The sequence below is a fragment of the Gymnogyps californianus genome, chromosome 3 (genome assembly GCF_018139145.2).
Source record: "Gymnogyps californianus isolate 813 chromosome 3, ASM1813914v2, whole genome shotgun sequence".
NCBI classification, from domain to species: domain Eukaryota; kingdom Metazoa; phylum Chordata; class Aves; order Accipitriformes; family Cathartidae; genus Gymnogyps; species Gymnogyps californianus.
This window is the reverse complement of record NC_059473.1, coordinates 78,969,037-78,988,122: the sequence shown is the minus strand read 5'-3', so window position 1 is coordinate 78,988,122 and position 19,086 is coordinate 78,969,037. Positions and strand designations below refer to the sequence as shown.

Genomic DNA, 19,086 nt, shown 5'->3' with positions numbered 1-19,086 from the left:
TCATTAGGGAGTCTGACTACGAGCTCTTGTTGTTCTGCAGCCAGAACTAGGTTATATATGTATGTTCAGATTTCAGCTTGTTAGAGAACATTCTGTCAAAGGCATCAGGAAAAACTGAACTTGAACAATCTGGACAAAGCTGTGGTTTGGGGTTGGTTTTTTGTTTTGTTTTTTTGGTTTTTTTTAAACCACTGTCTGGTCTACTTTTCAGAAATAGTTACAGAGCTAACAGCAGATGGGTTGTTGAAGAGTATCTGTACAGCTTGACTGAGATTACAGTGAGAATTGAAGAACTTTTCAAGTTTTCCGTCCTCCAATTTTCTCTTCTGTGTGGAAATAAATGACAGAAGAGAAAACTGGTGACATCTTGAAGTCTCTTTGGAAAGAAAGAACAATTTAGCAACATCATTATTATAGACTGTAACACACTTATGAACAGCATGTAATATAAGCTTTTTAATAATATTTGACTTAATTACCCAGATTACTGTCTCTTCAGTATTTCATGGTTATCACTGAACACCTTCAATTTACATTCTTAAATAAGTTACTGTGTAAATAAAGTATGCTCAGAGTTCCTGTATGTGGACAGTACTTACATTTAATTACAGATGATCTGTATATGTTTATAGGTGCAAAATACATTAAAATTGTTTACAGGAAATAAGCTCAACTAGCACTAACTCTGGAATCTAAATGTTCACAACAGCACCGACAGTAGCTCAGCTATTTATTCGAACATGCTTTTCAAAATGAACTTTGGAACGCAGTAGAAAAGAAATTCAAAGAAACGCCAAAAAGAGGGAAGCACAGATCATCAAAAACTCCATAGCAGGTTGGATCGATAAAATATTAAACTGCAGTTCTTAAATGTAAGTACTACACCAAGTAGTAGTCTGGTTGGTCTTAAATGGTGTTAAAGCCCTTGTTTTCTAAAGGAGACGGTAATAAGCATTTTGCCTACTCAATCCAATCAAGATTTAGGCATCGTGCTATAAAAGCAAACATATCTGACACTTCTTCTATAACTTTAGCAGTTGGCTTTCCTGCTCCGTGCCCAGCCTTCGTGTCAACATGGATGAGAAGTGGATTGGTTTGTTTACGGCTTCGGCCCACAACATATTGCAGAGTAGCGATAAACTTCAGTGAATGTAGAGGGACCACACGATCATCGTGGTCTGCTGTGAGAAGCAGTGTAGAGGGATACTGGATGCCATCTTCTTCTGGTAGTTTGATATTGTGAAGCGGAGAGTACCTGAGAAGAGCACACAAATGTTTACATATTTTTTCCTCAAGACCCAACAAGAAGGTCCTCTCATACTAAAATCGTCACAGTGGCATTTGATAGCACTCAGGATACTACAGTTCTCAGTTGCATAAATCAGAATTGCACTACTGGCAACTGATACGTGGTAGTGATCACAGATCTGTGGCTCTCAAATGTGAAGCAAGTACATTTCTCTAATTTCAGAGAGGCATTTGCATACATCTCGCAGAAATGCCAAAAACATCAGGAACAGGCAACAAGGAAACTGCAGCAAAAGCTGTCAAGTCCATAGCAGTATCCATCCTGCTGGGAAACAGGGAATAGGGACTTTTTCCCAGCGCATGTATGTAGTCCAGGTCTGCATGTGGATAGCTTCTTCCCATGCAAATTTGGAAACAGTCTCTGATGGTAAGCCACAAGTGCTGTACAGTTATTAAATTTGCTCCCTCTAATATTTAGGCCACCTTTAAACATGCACATACCCTGAGGGAACACCATGCAGGAAACTGAAAGGAGAACTGTAAGTTTTCCTGCTTTCGATTAGATGACCTTGATTCCTATTTTTTGAGCAATGAATAATCTAACTTTCAAAATTTGCTTTCTTTGCAGAAGAATTTACATCTTTTAGCTACTGCAACATAACATAAGAGGTGTATCTCAACACGAAGTACTCTCTAGCATTAGAAATTAAACATAATAGTAAGTCACAAAGAATTCCATCTAACCATTTCATACTTCATTCAGACATAGCTACACCTAGGAATAATGTTACATTCCTTAAATCAAGAGTAGGATACTATTTTTTCCCCCTATTTCATGACAGGAAATACAGAAGGAAATTTTACTTTCTTTTTGAATGAATTTCCCACTTGGAGGAGTATCCATTAAGTCCATCCAAATTATTTTTAAGAACATGTGACAATATTTGAATGTCTAGCCTAACAGATTCCAGGCTTCCTCATTTTCATCTAAGGAACAACGTAAGTGAATTTGCAGACTATGATTTGTTTTGAAAAGAAGTTAAATGATAGTCACTACATGCCACTCTATTTGCCTTATGTATTTTTTGGGCATCTGTTAAGGCAACATCTAAGCAATATTACATATATAGCTTCCTACATTTGATTAGGAATTGCCAGCTGTTGAAAAGGAGGCAGAAGTATTTCAGGTATTGCCATATCAGATGTTTCTAAAATTATGCATTGAGATTTTGAGTAAGCATGTGTGTAAGTAGGTATGGAGTGACTCCTTCCTACAGATGCATTTCTCCTAATCACAGAATGAATTTAAAACTTTGCTTCTACTTTACCTCTTCAGAATACCTGAATTCACAGACATGCAGGCAAGTTTCAGTGTCCAAAAATCATGAAGATTATTTGGATTGTTTTTATAACAGTTAATCTTTTATCTATTATCTAAGATCAAAGTTATCTATTGCTAAAAGATGAATTATGAAATGTGTTAATTTTGTGCACTATATTTACAGAAACGTGTTTGCCACTGAAAGCTTAAATTGGACAACTGGAGGTTTTGAAACAATCTAATTACAATGGGCCCAACTGATCATCTAGTATTTGGACTTGACATTGATTTTTTTTTCTTTTTTAATAAATGCTTTAGATCAAGTTAGATCTTAGTGCACTTGTAGCACATGTACTTTTTAGTATCTAAACACTCTATTAAATTTCAGACCAGCCAAGTTGTTTAGTGTGTCTGAAGCATTCTCCTGGAATGTCAATCTTCATTATTAAAGGAATACAAATACAATAACAGAAGATGAGGTTCCAGAAAAATATTTTAAAATGATGGCACTTATTCTAACACATTCATTATTAGCCATATCCAATGTGCAGATTATTTCTGTTCTCACATAGCTGTCTCTCTCGTGCCTTTTTTTTTTTTTTTTTTTAAATAATCTTTCCAGACCTCTCAGCAAGGAGTTAAGAAATAAATTAATATCCAATTAGGGTCTACTGCCATTCAATTCCTACAAATAAATCCCATCCACATTGTATAATATAATTCACAATGGTGATTGTCTCTCCTCCATTGTAAAAAACATAATTTATGTAGTGGTTCACTTGAGAATATTCTGTTGTGACAGCCTAAAGGAGTCACTATTCAGAAAGAAAACCTTACGAGTTGTTAAAGCTGCTAGTAGAACAAGGTCTCTGAAAATATGACCAGTTGACTCAACAGGGCTTTGAAGATAGTCTTTCATGCAAAACTGACTTGTAAGGAAATGCTGAACTCCCCAAATCCAGTGTGGGAAAGGATGAAATAATTCTTAGAATAGCTATTGATCATGACAACCTGGAACTGTTGAGCAGACTATGCATTTTAACAGCCACAGAAGTATTTAAAAGCACTTACTTGCACAGCCATTCAAACTGCTCTTTACAGTCGGAGCAACCGTAGTCAGTGGTCCAAGCATGGCCAATGGTGTACTTGTGGAACTTGAGCATGTCCATCACACCCACTTGGGCAATAGCACAACCAAATAGGTCGGGGCGCTGATTAGCACAGGCAGCTTCGACAGGAAAACAACTCTATTAGTATTCATATCTTAAAGAATTAAGCTCAGCAGTGAAAGGTCCACTGCCAAGTTCATGAAAGACCAACTTCCAAAAAATTGTCCTCTATAAACTCAGTTTCTTTAAAAAAAAAAAAAAAGTAAAACTGTTAAACTAAAACAATGTGAGAAGAAATATAGATTACCATATAATACCTGGAGCCAAGAAACTTCAGTATAAAATATCTGATACAAACCCAACTGCACTGGGAGAAGACTGCCAGTGAATATGAAGTCAAACAGACTTTTAAGCAAAACTGAAAGCAAACGCACAAATGGATAAAAATTATAACTCCCAAAGATGGTATGTTCAAAAGAGCTTAAGAGCTATTTCCCTGTTCTTCAGGCACCAAACATGCTGTTCTTTGAAAACTGCCTTCCAAACTAGCAAATTGGGTTTAGAGGAGAAATGCACTTGTAAAATATGTGAGCTTTTGGACTACTGAATTGAAGTCTCCTAACCATTCACTGTCTAAACTTTTAATATTAGTATCAACAAAGAAAAGGGCATTAAGGAGCAAAAGCCCTCCATTTATCGATGAAAGTTTTCTTCCATAATTACTATGTAAATCCATATGAAAGGAGTTTTGATAAAAACAGACTACTACAAAATCAGAGGAATAACCTCATGTTAAAGCAAATTACTGTTGTATTTTCTTTTTTTATGATTTCCATCTTCCTACTACCGGAAGGGACAATTTCTTTAAGAATAATGCTTGCCTCATATTTTAAAGATAACCACAGTAGGCCCATCTAGCTCAGTGTTCAATTTATAAGAGTGGCAACAGACAGATGCTCTAGGAAAAGGTGTTAAGCAAGTACTGGGAGATACTTCCTGTACATTATTATCAGCTTTTGAACTAGTTGTTTAGGTTTTCCCTGAGTTGGCGTTATCTCCAGCCATCCTGTTAAACAGCCATCAAAACACATATCGTCCGTAAATACATCTATTTCCTTTCTTAATGTTTATTCATCTAGTGTTCCTCATATCCTGTAGCAATAAGTTCTTCAATTCCAATTTCTGTTGCTTGATTTAAATCTGTTGCCTGGTGATTTTACAAATTCCTCTGCTTTTTTTGAATTTTAAGAAATAAGAGCACTGAGATTTTCATATAACTACTACAATGGATCCCAGAATCCCTTTCTTAATTCAGAGCTAAACACTGTGCATCCACACATAGGTATACTCTTTCCCAAATTCTTGTATCTCTTCATTTTTGTTCATTGTGAAAATGAATCATTTATTCCCATTCTTCGCCTCCTGCTAACCAGGATATTGCTATTACACGACCTTGCTTCCAGCTCAGCAAGAACTTTCTTGCATACCCTTATGCGAGGGACCTTGTCAAAAGCTTTTGAAAATCCAAGAATAACTCCTCACCTACGTCACTGTTACAAGCACCATACAGTGCCTGACTCCTTCAAATAGCTCTAATAGATTTGCAAGATGTAACTTCAGCCTGCAAAATTCTTCCTTATATATCAGCTATTATTTATTGGTTTCAATTGGTTTGCCCATTAGAGAAGTCAGATTTACTCATCTGCAGCTTGTGGATCACCATGAACCATTTAAAAATTGGCATTACACTTGCCCCCTTCTGTTCCTCAGATATTCAGGCTTAGTAGCCTGCAATTTCATATTGGAGTTCACTTAGGATCTTGCACAGGCACCATCTGGTCCTGGCAACACACTACTTTTCATTTGATTGATTTATTCCAAAACTAATTCTGCTGATGCTTCAGCTTGAGTCAGCTCCTCAGAGTATTCCCCATGAAGAGAGACTCTGGTGCAGGGAACTCCCCACGCTCCTCAGGAGGGAACATCAATACAAATAGACCATTTAGTTGTTCTGCTCTGCCATTATCTTTCTTTAGTTCTCCTTTTACACCTCACCAACCTGTAAGTCCCACAGATCCTCTGGCCAGCGTCCTGCTTCTGATGTGCATAGAAAGCTTTCATTGCTAATCTTTATATTGGAAGCAATTTGCTCATCAGTCTCCTGTGGTCCGTCAGTCCCTGTCAGAGTTTACGCTCTACCCTGTTTTCTTCATTTGAACGTGATTTCTGTTTTCTGAAGGATGCGATTTTAGTTCTGGTCATCTCTGCTATGTAACTATGCTAACTCATCCTCAGTCCTTTCTGAGCCATTTTCATAAGGTATATAAAGTGCCTTAAATAGCTGCCACGTGAAAGGTCTTTATCCTTTTAACTGAAGCTTTTGATCAGATCCCTCCCCTTCATGTTATTTGCTTTTATGAACATAAATTATATTCTGGTAGGAAAAAAAGCCAAAACAACTATAATAACATTTAATTTTAGTACTCTTTATTGCAGAGTGTCTCTTGAAGCACTGTGTGTTGCTCAGGATTTTATAAAAAACTGCTGCTCCTAGTTCCCTAAATAGTTACTTCAATAAGAAATCACTTATGGAGACACTCATCCATTCCCACTGCACCCCTTTAATTAGCCATAATACTTAATCACATGCGTTAATAAACTGTAACCTGGAACAACAATTTAGTCGTGAATTTTAGTCCTCTACACATACTTTGAGCTTTAAAATTCAGTACAAAAGTAGGATTTCAAAACCTCAGAACTGTTTGTCTAAGCAAACATGAGAGGTCAAACTGTGTTTGCATGAAGGAAGTTTTCAGTTCACAGCTGTGCTGCTCTACTCAGCTTTGGGATCACACTGCAGGACAAGGAAGCCTTATTTTGCAGTTGAATGAGGCAAGAGCTCAGGGCTCTGCACTCCTCAGAGACACCTCCTGTTAGTCAGACTAAAAGGAAACAGTATTTTGGAAGAGTGACAATACTCTTCCTTGTCAGTTTTTTCTTCAATAAATGAGAACTGAGAAAAACTGGCAGTGGGTCCCTGCACCTAAAGTATGAGTTATGCTCTCTAGTGTTGCATGAACAACTATTGCAAAATTTAGTTCTGCTTTGATGAAAAAGCACTTAGAAGAATTTCCTAAATTCACCTAATTCTACCCAGTCAAGGAAAATCCCTATCTGGCTCATCAAGAGCATGGAAATCCAGCTGGATTGTAATCCATCTGCAAGTGCAAGGGAAGGTTTCTAACACCAGATTTTTTTCAGAGCAGGGACATCTAAATTCCTAACACCTGTCTCCTACTGGAATGACGTACACTCTGCAGATGTCTCTCGCTTCCCCTTACCTAAACAAGGAGCCCAGCTGACTTGTTCAGCCAGAAACACAGAGGGTTTGATGACTAAAGCTGGGTAGGATGAATCTCATTCTGACTGAAACTGAAGTCCATGTAACCATAAAATAGTATTTTCAGAAGCTATGTGACATGTTGAAAGTTTAACTGCATTTCTAAATATTTATTTACGCTCACATAAAATTGACTTGTGCAATGCTTGCACTCCCAATAGTGTGCAAACCCTTTAATCCTTTACTATATTAATCCATTTCTATTGGTGCTCTTATTTACAATGCACAAATACCTCCTGCCACCTGTAACTGAGAAGCATATAAGCAGAAAGCAAAAATACAACTTTACATGTACCTGCTATTTATCTTTAAAACAATTGCTTTTTAAAAACAAGAGTGCAGGAATAGCCAATATGGCTTAGACCAAAGATCTGTATAACTCCAAATCCTGTTTCTTATGCTGCATGCTAGTTCACTGAAAAATAAAATAAAATCAACAGAGCCAGTATTCAGCAGCAGATAAATAGGGAGGAGTATAAAAAGAAGAGCAAGCAAAGAGTGGGCCTACTAAATCTGATCATTTTCTATAAATCAGTGGATTATGAACTTGAAATGCCTTTTTTTTTCTTCTCACAAGTAGCTCAACTCTGTCATACTGTCACATGCCTTTCATGCTGTTTAAAAGAAATACAAACCCCAATATTATTCATGTTTCCTTCTCCTTTCAAAATTGAACAAAATCACCTCCCTTCTTCTATTACTTTCAGATACAGAGATTTAATCAGAAATAAATTTTGTAGCTCTTTAAATACTACTTAGACTATGAGACATTTTTGTGACAAGCTTTTCTGTTTAAGAGGAGGCTATTAATTTCCTTGAATTTAAGAACACAGCAGTGAATTATACGTGAACAAGATGCATTTGTAACAAAGTGCTACATTTACACAGTCCCTTAAAAGCTCATGACTTTTTCAAGCAGCTGTACTTGTATTTTACGTTTCTCACCAGAGACATTCATGATTTTATTTGTGGCCATGTTTTAAGTACACAATGAAAGTAGAGTCAAATTGTTATGTGTCCCTGTACAAAGGCTTTAAACACAGAACTGTCATGTTTTCATTTGCCCTCTAAGAACAAGAGTGCATGAGTACAGAAAGAGTGAACGAGAAACTCTGATGAAGGATTGCAGGACATGGAATTCTGGCTTACGCTACAGACCACACAAAGTTTCCTGATGCCACATAACAGATTTCTGGTTATTCAGTAATTATTTTGTAATGGTTAGCCTTAAGAAAGAAAAATCAAAAAACATATGTTTTTTAAAGCTGTCTTATTTACTGTGTGATTCTACCACAGGGTTAGCTCTACCACACAAGACAGTAATTGTAAGTATAGCTTTTAACAGTCAGCCTTTGCTAGAGACTGCAGAATCCCAATGTCCTATGCAAACAGCAAATGAAGTACAACTGTATATATTTAACACCTGGTATATATTAATGCATTGACATTCCGGCAACTTTTGAAAAGAGGATCTCATAAATTTTTGTCTGGTTACTTTGATAAACCCAACACCAAACCCAGGAAATACACCTCTTACCAACTAAGAGGCCCCCATTTGAGCCTCCGTTAATAGTCAGCTTCTTTGGGGATGTGTAGCCTTCCTTGATGAGGTATTTGGCAGCACACTGAAAGTCATCAAAGCAATTTTGTTTGTTCGCCAAGATACCACCTAGCACACAAATAAAACAAATCAGTTGATGCCATAAAATCCATTTGATACCATCTCTTCAGAAAAACATGTGTGCAAAAATACCTGGGAACAATTCCAGTTTCATGAACATTTTAATAATTGATGCAGCTCAGAAAGACAACAAAAATGAAAGATTCAACACAGAGAGGGTATAAGATGGTTCTGTCGATAACTCTAATGCTTTCAGAAACTCTGAATAATACATACCTATACTATGGAGTGAGTGCCAGGTAATGTTCCTAACCAGTAAAATTAAAGCTAAAAGCTTTGCATTGCAGAATATATACAAAATGATCACATACAAGCCACTTGAGGTTTGATCTAATGGGACTTTAACAGCATTAAACTCAGTGACAGTTTCTTAAGACAATAAAGCTTCAACTTATAAAATAAGCTATATAAAATAAGCACTTCTAATTTCCTGGACATAGAATATGTGGCTGGCAATTTTTTTCTATTAGTTGTTTTCAAATCAGATGATATATAGCTATGGTCAAAAAGGGACTTCAGAATTGCATCTTGGTTTGAAATTTTATTAATTACCTATCAACATGGAAATGCTTAAGATGCTGCCATCCTGTTGAACAAAATTCCAAATGTGATCAGATGTATGAGGAATAAATCATGACTGAAAATGTAGGTCCAGATGACATCATTGCTAAGACTTGCAGTTCTCAAAACAAAAAATTTTTCAGGGTGGGATAGGGAAGAAAAAGGATGGGTTTGCCCTACAATCTTTCAGCTATTTGAGCAGAAAAATATCAACCTAGAGAACTCCCAGTTGACCAAATCTCATAATCTTCCCGCTGTAGATGCTTGTTCGGCAAGAGACTAAAACTGGCTTCTCCTCGAAGGTTATCCTACCTTAAGACCTGGTATGTTCTTTGTCAGACAATTAAATGCTAGTAAGAAATGGGAAATAGGAAGAAAATCCTCATACTCCTGTAGCAAAGGCTGTGGTCCAACCAGGTAAGAGGGGCTCAGTGGATGCAGAAGTGGAACTCCAGTTCCTTCTACTTTGTTTAAAAGCTGGATGTTTATTCCAAGGTAATTGCCTGAGGTTCCCACTATGGTCCAGGAACCTCCAGGACAATTAATTCTACCCTAAAATAAGTGAGATGAGCTACAATTTGGAGGTGTGTCTATCTCCATTATCCATCCAGTGATCCTAGACACCCAGTTTACAGTGGATGCTTCATTTCTACGTTGCAAAAGTTTGGTAAGATAACTCCGACATTTAGTCATACAGATCTTGTAGAACTGGGACCAGTACATTTTTAATTTCTTATTTTTTAACAAATACACATAATTCTCACATTAATAAGACCATTGAAGAGAGACATACTGGGACAAGGAAAAAGTCTTCAGATGTGTGGCAATAAAGAAGAAATAAATCTTACTTTTTGTTCAAAGTTCTGGTCTGGTGTAAGGTGAGAATCCTATCTATACAATTAAACCTAAGTAAACAGACTTCTGTAATTGCTTCTGGAATTAACAAAGGACAGATACATATCTTATTATGCATCTGCAATAAAAGACTTAGGTCAAAATTAAGCAGGAAATAGGTGGACCAAAGAAGCATTATCATATTAAGATAAATTTTATTAAAACCTATTACAAACCAATCGGCAAATTAAAATTAATGAAGGATACTTCATCTTTAGCAATAATATCCTGTATCTGCAAGCATATATAGCTTCTATTTATGAAACTATTACATATTTAACTCAATTGTGAGGAAATGACCCAGACAAAAAGTTACCGCAGATGAAATAGTAAAACCAAGATGTAATGATCTGGGAATACCGTTTTGTTTGATAAAAAGTTATTATGGATTACTCCCATGGCAAACAGCTGCATCATAAACACCACTGTTTTGGTGCATTTGCCTTGCTGACAACATCTCCAGCAACTTATCCACCAGATTCTCGGGATATGAATAAGGCATCACCATTAAATAATGATGGGTATGTTACAGAGATGAGTAGGACTTTTTCCAGCTTTTTCCTCTGGTGAAGGGATGCAGAAAATTGTCAACAATAAGGCAAGTGGGCAAAGACAATCAAAGGATTAAGACAGGGACTGGATGGGAAAAACATGGAGAGAAATACATCAAAGGTATTAAGAAAAGGGGAAAAGAGACTGACAGGGTTTTGTAGTGAGTGACTTGGTTTCCCTGCAGCATAAAAGTCAGCTTAAAAAACCCAAAAAGGTCAAATGTCTGCCTACAAGAAGTAGGACCTCCTAAGAGAGTGTGGAGGGGAAAGACATGTCACTGCACTTGTGGAGCCGATTGTTTTTGCACACTTTATGAATAGACCCTTTTTTAATATGTCGTGAATGTGATTGAAGTTCATATGAAAACAATCTGGAAGAGTTACATTCTGAACTCAAAAGTGCACACCTTCTGTAAGGTTCTGCAAATGGTTTACTTTTTTTGTGTGATACCAAGAGAGTCTAAATAGTCAATGCTGTTGTCCTGGGGATCTAGAATTGTGTGGCCGTGTGCACCCGCAAATAATGAAAGAGGTATGTGAAAGCAAGCCAGGTCTCCTGCAATATAGACAGACATTTTTTGGAAAAACAGTTCAAGATAAATAGCTGCATTTTCAAATCCTTAAGTCTAGGAAACTTGATCTTGCTTAAAAAACACAATAATTTTCTTGGAAACTACTGTGTTTGTGCAAAACTTTTTCAAGTAGGTTGCAAAAATTAAAACAATTGAACGAAAACCATCAGATAACACTGGACAACGAACAGATCTAACATGAGTAAGGAAAAAATTTATTTTCTACAGAATAAGTAAAAGGCAAAAGGAGATGTGAGTATGGAAAAGGGAGTGAAGAGAAAATGTTGTAATTTTCATTGCTAAGCCTGCAGTTTTGTTCCGCTACTTGGACTGAGTTACCTTTGTGCCAGGTCTCTCCATATTCACCACCGCCCCTGATGTTCGCCACTGCTAGAACACCCCCGAGGTGTCGCACGAAAATAAGTCTTGATACACTGAAAAAGCAAACAGAGGAAGGATTATTTTTAATTTCTGATTTTTATTATCCCTACCACTTTTACCAAAATACTTTGAAGGAAAGATCTCTCCCAAAATCAATGACGAAATCGTGAATGAAGTCCCCCTTGATGGCAAACCTGAGTAGCCAGGTGTTTTTCAATGGTTATCCATGGAAATGAAACCCTCTGCAGCCTTGGGAAAGGAAGGAACCAGTGCTGGTCCATTCTTCCTCCTTTAGTTCTGCACTTCAGAGGAGAGTGGCCAGTGGTTCTGCATAACAGAAGACCCCCCAGGACATGTCACCATTTTTTTTTTAATCACCTTCAAAGCCTTCAGTGTGGGGACTAGAGCTATGCGGTACCACTGGACCCCCATAGCTTTCTGAACTGCTCCTCTTCCATGGGTCCTCTGCTTTTTCAGAGAGGAAAGGAAGCCTTAGGCCAAATGAAGAAAGCAAAGAATTAAGACTTAAGATCAGCACTTGATCTTTGTTTATGAGCAGGTATTTTCAACTTCTGCTTAATGTACTTTTCTTTGGACCTTTATAAAACTGTGTTTGCACAGAAAAACTCTGCTTCTACCATTGTTTTGTGCCAGGGTCTGCAGTCAAGTTCTGGCCAATCCCCTTCTTATTTATTTTCCACTTGCATTGCTAAATACAAAACAAATAGTAACAAATAAAATTACAAGTTCTGCCTTCCCTAGTATCTCTAGAACCTGGCTTAAAGCTAAAGTAGCATAAATGTTTTAAAATGCCAAATCGTAAAACTATCAAAGCTATTGCTATCTTTTTAAAAGGGATTGAAGTAATTTAAATTATATTTAACAATTAAGAAGAGAAATAGATCTCTGATCTGTTGAGGCAGTAGGTTAACATAGCAGAAGCTGCAGATCGCAAACCACACATATGCCAAGAACACCAGTAAAATATTAAAATTTAATCCCAACAAGTCTTTTTTTTTCCCTCTAGTAGGTTTAAGTTTCTTATTTACTTGTCTTAGCTCATGAAAGAAACCACTCCCTGCAGAAATTAATCCTATTCAACCACAAGAGCAAGGATTGGGCCTTCTTACCTTTAAGTCCCCCTACTGCTTATCAGAAAAGTCTTGAAAGATGGTAGTCCTACAGTGTGTCTCATGGATGTAGTATCAAAACAGGTAAATTTTTCATACCACCCAAAACAATTATCTATGTACTGGCACTTTTTCTTGAGAGTATATACCAAGGATTAAGGAAACAAAAAGAAAAGCGGAAGGATAACTGATAAGAGATTTCTGTATTTTCATAGTCCATCAAAGGAAGAACTTTCCACCCAGGCTGGTTATCTGTGGACATCAGATGGCTCAGGAGGCATGAATTATCTCTGCTTCTGTAAAATCAATTCTGGAGTCCATCACTGTGAATTGTATTTTCCTTAGATTGCTGTGACATGCTGATCAGATGCAAGATGGATATTCTATAAGCACACTGTGCAAAGGTCAGAGAGCATTATTCTGTCAAACTCCAGGATGTCTAATTTTGACAGGCTGCTACACAGCTAATGTGGAGTAGCCTGACAGTAGGTTGCCTCATGAGATTGTGGCTTCTTAATTTTTGTTATGTTAGAGCCACAAAACCTCCCAGAATATTCTGCACTTCTTTTCCCTGTCTCTGTCCCAAAAAAAAACCCAACAAAAAAAAAACAACCCCAAAAAACCCAATAGAAACTTTTTGGTCCAAACTTAATCTCCTAGTAATCACAGGTAGCAAGTATTGGAATTGCAGGTAAGGTAAGAGCTTGCTACCCAAATATATTGCCTGAGAATATTTAAAAAATAAAAAATTCCAGAACAGAGTCCATCCTCTTCCATCTGCTGAAAGAAACCGTGCCCATCTGAGGGATCAGCATATTCAACCAGCAAAGAATATGTGAGCAACACAAAACCAAAGTATTGAGTGTATCCTATCCTGTCCATGGACTCCTCTAACAGAGATGGTACCTTGATGATAATTTTTGGAGGGGTCTAAGTGACTTAGGATCTCATAGGATATGCAGTACTCTTAATTATAGGAAGTTAGTCCCCATTTCCACAAGCAAACAATTTTTCTGTCGCACAGAACCTCAATGGGATAAAGTCCAGAGTTTGGTAACAATCATTATATTGCCCAAATTACAAGCAAGGTTTAGTGTATCTGTGCTTACTCTCAGCAATACTACTGGGACTTAGGCACTTCAGAAAACATTACCCCATATACCCCAACATATACATCTAGTAATGTCACTGCCAATGACTATTAATTAATACCCACTCCGGTATGGTCGGTAGTAAAGTGAGTCAGAATCCTAACTTGACCAATACTTTGAGGTAGATGTGCCTAGAGCATATAACAAGCTTTGTCAAAGTGACTTTTAAGTTCAAGGAATCAGGTTTTATAAGTATATAAGTAGGACTCATTAACTTGTTAAAAAAGTAAAAATTCCAAGTAATCAGACAGCACAAAATTCAAGTTTCATACGCAACCCTGCTACCGCCTCCTGTGTTCTTCCAGGTGCGTTCTTGCTTCCAGATTTGATTTCAAGTCAACTTGGTGTCTGAGTCACAGCAAACTGCCCAGTTGCCCTGGATGCCTACGAAATGTCTCGTTCTGCAGAAGAAAGTCTGGCTCCCTGCTCTTCCCAACAGTCTCTATAGCCTTTTGCTCATTATCCCTGTTTTTCCTTCTCTCCTGGGAGCAGGGTAAAGAAAAAGAGTAAAGGAAAGGGCAACAGGGTTAGGAGGAGCCAGTGGAGGGAGCAGAAGATAGTTCTTTCCCTGGAGAGCTCCTTCCAGACCCTATCACTCTTAAGGAGCATAACACAAACAATAAGAAAACAGGTATTGTTTTTTACAGTATAGAACAATGTGAGGAGCTGTGCTTCAAGGAGCAAGAATGCTTTCCCAGAATTACTGATCTGCTGTCAGGTATTACAGCTGACAGAGAAATGCAGGCTAGTGCACTGGTGATGGGAAAAAATCCTGAGCCACCAGACTTGGTTGCTTCCTTGGCTTTTGTGGAGCAGGAGGGAGTGGTAACAAAGTAACCGAAAAGAGTAATCTTGCACTCTGCACCCATGGCTGCTATGTTGCCTGACCTTTCTCTGGGCTTACAGTTTCGCCCTGCACCACCTCTTTGCTTAAAGGCTTGGTACAACCTGGCCCTGTAGCAGTGAAATGCAATTTCACAGTCTGCTTTGCAATCAGCTGTATTCCAGGATGCATTAGAAATTGCTTCTCCTGTACCCACGCAGGCACATACAGAAGAGCGAAGGGAAACACGTTGGTTCCTGCAGAGTAATTAGCCGAATCCGAGGCATTAGTGGTGGGTTTGTGATGGCACTTCCCCAGCAGCGTTGCCAAGTCACTGGTGTCAGTTCCATCAGCTTTCACTTGCACTCGCTATGCAGGCTGTATAATTAATGACAGTGCTCTAGCAGGCACCATACTCGAAATGCTACCAAATGCAGCTCTTCAGTCCAGAGGAGCATATCAAAGATGCATGCTTGCATTAAAAAATAAACCACTACTGTAACTGACAATGACTTTGGCCTATCATTCTCGTAGTTATTTCTGAATCCTCTAACCTGTTGGTTTGTTTCTATTGCTTTCAGTGAAAAAGATTTTATTTTCATTTTTGGTGTTGGAGCAAAAATGAAAAGCAACATCAGTTTCCAAATTAAGCAGAAATAAGCTCCCCAAGCCAGAGAGCTGGCTCACGGTAATGGGTGCGAAATACTAGTGAGAAAACATTGTACTGGCTTGAAGAAATACAGGACAGAAACGAAACACTGGAAAGAAGATGGAATGCTTTGTGAAAAATCGTAAGAGCCTTAAGTTCAAATAAAAAATCAGGAATATTTATCCAGGAACTTTTTTGTTTGTTTGTTTTAAAGGTAAGCAGGCTACTACTTGGTTGCATTTCCATAGCTATGTCTCAGCTCAGGATCAGGTGAACGATGTGGCAAGCCTCAGCCTTGACCATCCTGTGGCTGCTTTCTACTAGCACTCATGCCTGTGGTCATCTACAAAAAAAATGACCGAATTGTGGTGTTGGGCTGTGGCTAGAACAGCACTTGGACCTGGGAACTCCTTGTGGAATATTGCAGTACATAGTAACAGGGATGTAGTCAAACATTACTTGAATTTGCCAGGTAAAGGGGGAACTGGACATCCTGCCTTTCTGGCATAAATCCTCTATTACAATTTCCTTTCCCTGATGTTGCCTGCCTACTTTTGGAACACACTTCCTCACCGAGTACTCAATTCTCAGGTTATTAACCACAAAGATGCATTTGAAGGCTTTGGCTTTTCTTATCTTTCTTTTAGAAAGAGAAAGGCTGAGAAGGGATATGTTGATATTAGATGGAGAGAATGAGGAGGGAGGCGTGGCCAGTTGTATTGTATGTTGTCAGTGGGATAATGTATTTTGATCTGGAGGTGACTGATAGTTCTCCGTGCATTTACTTTTAAGGGACTGTTACAGATTCATATTCTTATTTTATGAACTGTATAATAAAGGTTTCATAGGGTTCAGGAAGACATAGGTCACTGCTCCCACCTCTCATCTTCCTCTCTTCTGACTGTCAGCTGCACCTTCTTGCTGCTGCTTGCTGGACTCCTACGAGAGTCAATTTTTAACTTGCAAAAATGGCAGAAAACCACCCACTCTGTTTTGTTGGGATAGTTTTCTGCCATTCTTGCAAGGTAAATCAGCTTAGCAAAGGTTCCAGCAAGCACCAGGGCCAATGGATGGGAGGTGGATGGAGGCACCGTGAGATACCTTCTCCTTTTGCCAGCAGCCAGTTTGTGTCAGCTCTGCAGTACGTGAAGTTTTACCTTAAATCAATAGATACATAATATTTACTTTAAAAAACAAAACACTAAGTTTTATCACAGTTTTCAGCGTCTACAGTAAACTGTAATAAATCAGTGCTTGAGCCTAATCTAAGAAGGAATTTAAAAACTATTCTGGTTATATAATTGCGTCTCTCAAAAACCACAGGAAATTAAAAATGTAGCTTTACAAGGCAGATAAAAAGCTTTCAAATAATCATAGAACACAAGATGGGAGGTCCATTGTTAGACAAGGTATTTGCTAGAAAGGATGAGAAACTGTAAATGCTATTTAGAAATACAATCACAGTGACCTGGAAAAGCAAGCACTACGAAAGATTTCTTGAAATGTGCTGACTCTAAAGCAAGACTGGTAGCACCTAAACTTAATAGGATAGTTTCACAATAGATTATTTTTGTGTTGGTGAGCTGCTTTTCTGCTATCTGAAAAACCGCTCTCCATTCAGTCCTTTGCATTTCTGTTTTCCCCTGCCTCGCGCCTAGGAGCATTTCTTACGTATTACAGACAATCACTGCCTCTTGGTAAGTCTAGTCAAATTCCCTTGCTGAAGAAATAAGCCTTTTCTTTAAAGAGATGATCTATTCAATAAAGCTTATGGCTTTTGAGGGCTACAAATCCTGTTTTGCACACAGCGTTTTTGGTTTACAATGTGTTGCTTTGCATATGCAGAGCCCATATCATGTGCATCTCAAGACAGAATCACCTCTCCTCTTTCCTGACCATATGGGAACACAGTAGGATTTTGCTTCTGATGTAATCTCCTCAAAAGTATAATACGAAAATACAGCCAGCTTTTAATTCTTTACATTCATTTAAACAAATATTTGATTTTCTATAATATTTAGACATAGGTAATTGTATAACTTGGCAAAAAGAAAACTTCCTATGTTATTAGTTCAGCAAAGGGCTCAAATGCTTGCTTAATATGTGTCCATATGCTTTTCTGTTGAGCTCAGTGACAGAGCAGGAAGAGGTTAAGGTATAATCCAAAGGGCAGGGTGCCTGCTGTAAACCTCAGAAGAGCACAGCACTTCTCTGCTCTGACATAGATTTCTTCCGTGACCCTGGGCAAAACCCTTGAATTCAGAACTAACAAAGCAGACCAATGATGCCTGGACACTGCTGTGCAGTCCTTACGGCCCCCATCTTGCTTCTTAGGGACCTGAAATGCATTACTATGTCAGATCCATAGTCCACTGTGCCCTCAATCTGTGACAGCTGTTAATACCAGATACTTCAGAAGAACGTATAAACTACCCTGCTTACCTGTAGCTTGGTGTAATTGATATGTTGAAGCCTCCATATCCATACAAGAAGGCAGGATGAGAACCATCCAATTTAATTCCTTTCTTGTGAATAATAAACATTGGGATCTTAGTACCATCTTTACTAGGGTAGAAAACCTAAGACAAGAGAAAAAGAAATCTGAAATGCTGCTGTTGTAACTCTCCACAACTGCTGTTAACAAGAAACAGAGGTGATCACTTCCGTGGTGTCCAATGGGTAAAACTTTCTGAGCCATCTGCACGAATTGCCCAGGTCAGGTTCAGTAATGGCTATCACCCGCTTGGTTGCTTAATACCTCTGGAAAATGCATCAAATGAGACAATACAAAGGGTATGACAGTATCATTTTTACATATCTTATCCATCAATTCTACATACAAGGGGGTTTAAGAAAATGCTACAAAACCAATACAATTCTCTTCAAGGGAAGACTGGAGTTGTGAAAACGCAAGAACTGCATGGTCTATCATACATGAAAGCAGCAAAGACTGAGCTGGCAAGGAGAATGAACAGAACTAAAACCAGATTTCCAATCTAAAATGATAATTTCTGAAAATTTCTCCTTTTTAAAAATTCAACATTTCAGACACTAGAGAACAGTGGACAGAGAATAAAGAAACTCATGGTAGGGTGATGAGTGAGACCCCACTAAATATTACATTGTTTTGGATAACAGAGCGCTATGTTACTAACAAATAAATATGTAAAACCCTCTGAAGATCTGGTCTTGTACTGCTGAAATCCCAGAGAATTCCTTTATATCCGTTGATGCAGCAGTCTTTGCTTGTAAAAACACATATTTAATCACAAGCAGAAGGCCAAGATACTTAAAAAGTCACAGTAGTTTGGTTTTAGTATTAATACATTGGCATTAACAACATTTCTCAACGGAGTCACTCCACACACCAGATTCAAGTCAAAAGAGTAAACTTTGAATAGCTGTTTCTTACTAAGCCTTGTGAAAACAGCAAAAAGCTGACTACTCAATACTTGTACATGCAGCATGAATTCACCAAAGCAAGTCTGATTCCAGCAAAAGTGGACTAAGCACTGGCCAGTCTTTCCAGGTTGTCTCAATGACCACTTACCTCATCACGGTGGTAACATAAGCCATGACAGAAAGTTTCATAGCACTCAGTGCATTTTCAGGCAT

General features: G+C 38.0%; 1 protein-coding gene across 1 annotated transcript in view; it reads right to left on the bottom strand.

Moving 5' to 3' along the window:
* Positions 1 to 340: 340 nt before the first annotated feature.
* PREP (prolyl endopeptidase) overlaps positions 341 to 19,086 on the bottom strand; it is a 114,259-nt gene continuing 95,513 nt past the window's right edge. The window contains exons 11-15 of the mRNA XM_050893582.1: positions 17,914 to 18,050; positions 11,677 to 11,771; positions 8,616 to 8,747; positions 3,641 to 3,797; positions 341 to 1,255 (exon numbers count right to left, since the gene is read on the bottom strand). Of these exons, the coding sequence (XP_050749539.1) occupies positions 961 to 1,255; positions 3,641 to 3,797; positions 8,616 to 8,747; positions 11,677 to 11,771; positions 17,914 to 18,050 (816 nt within the window). The 3' untranslated portion in view covers positions 341 to 960. The remainder of the gene's footprint in view (positions 1,256 to 3,640; positions 3,798 to 8,615; positions 8,748 to 11,676; positions 11,772 to 17,913; positions 18,051 to 19,086) is intronic.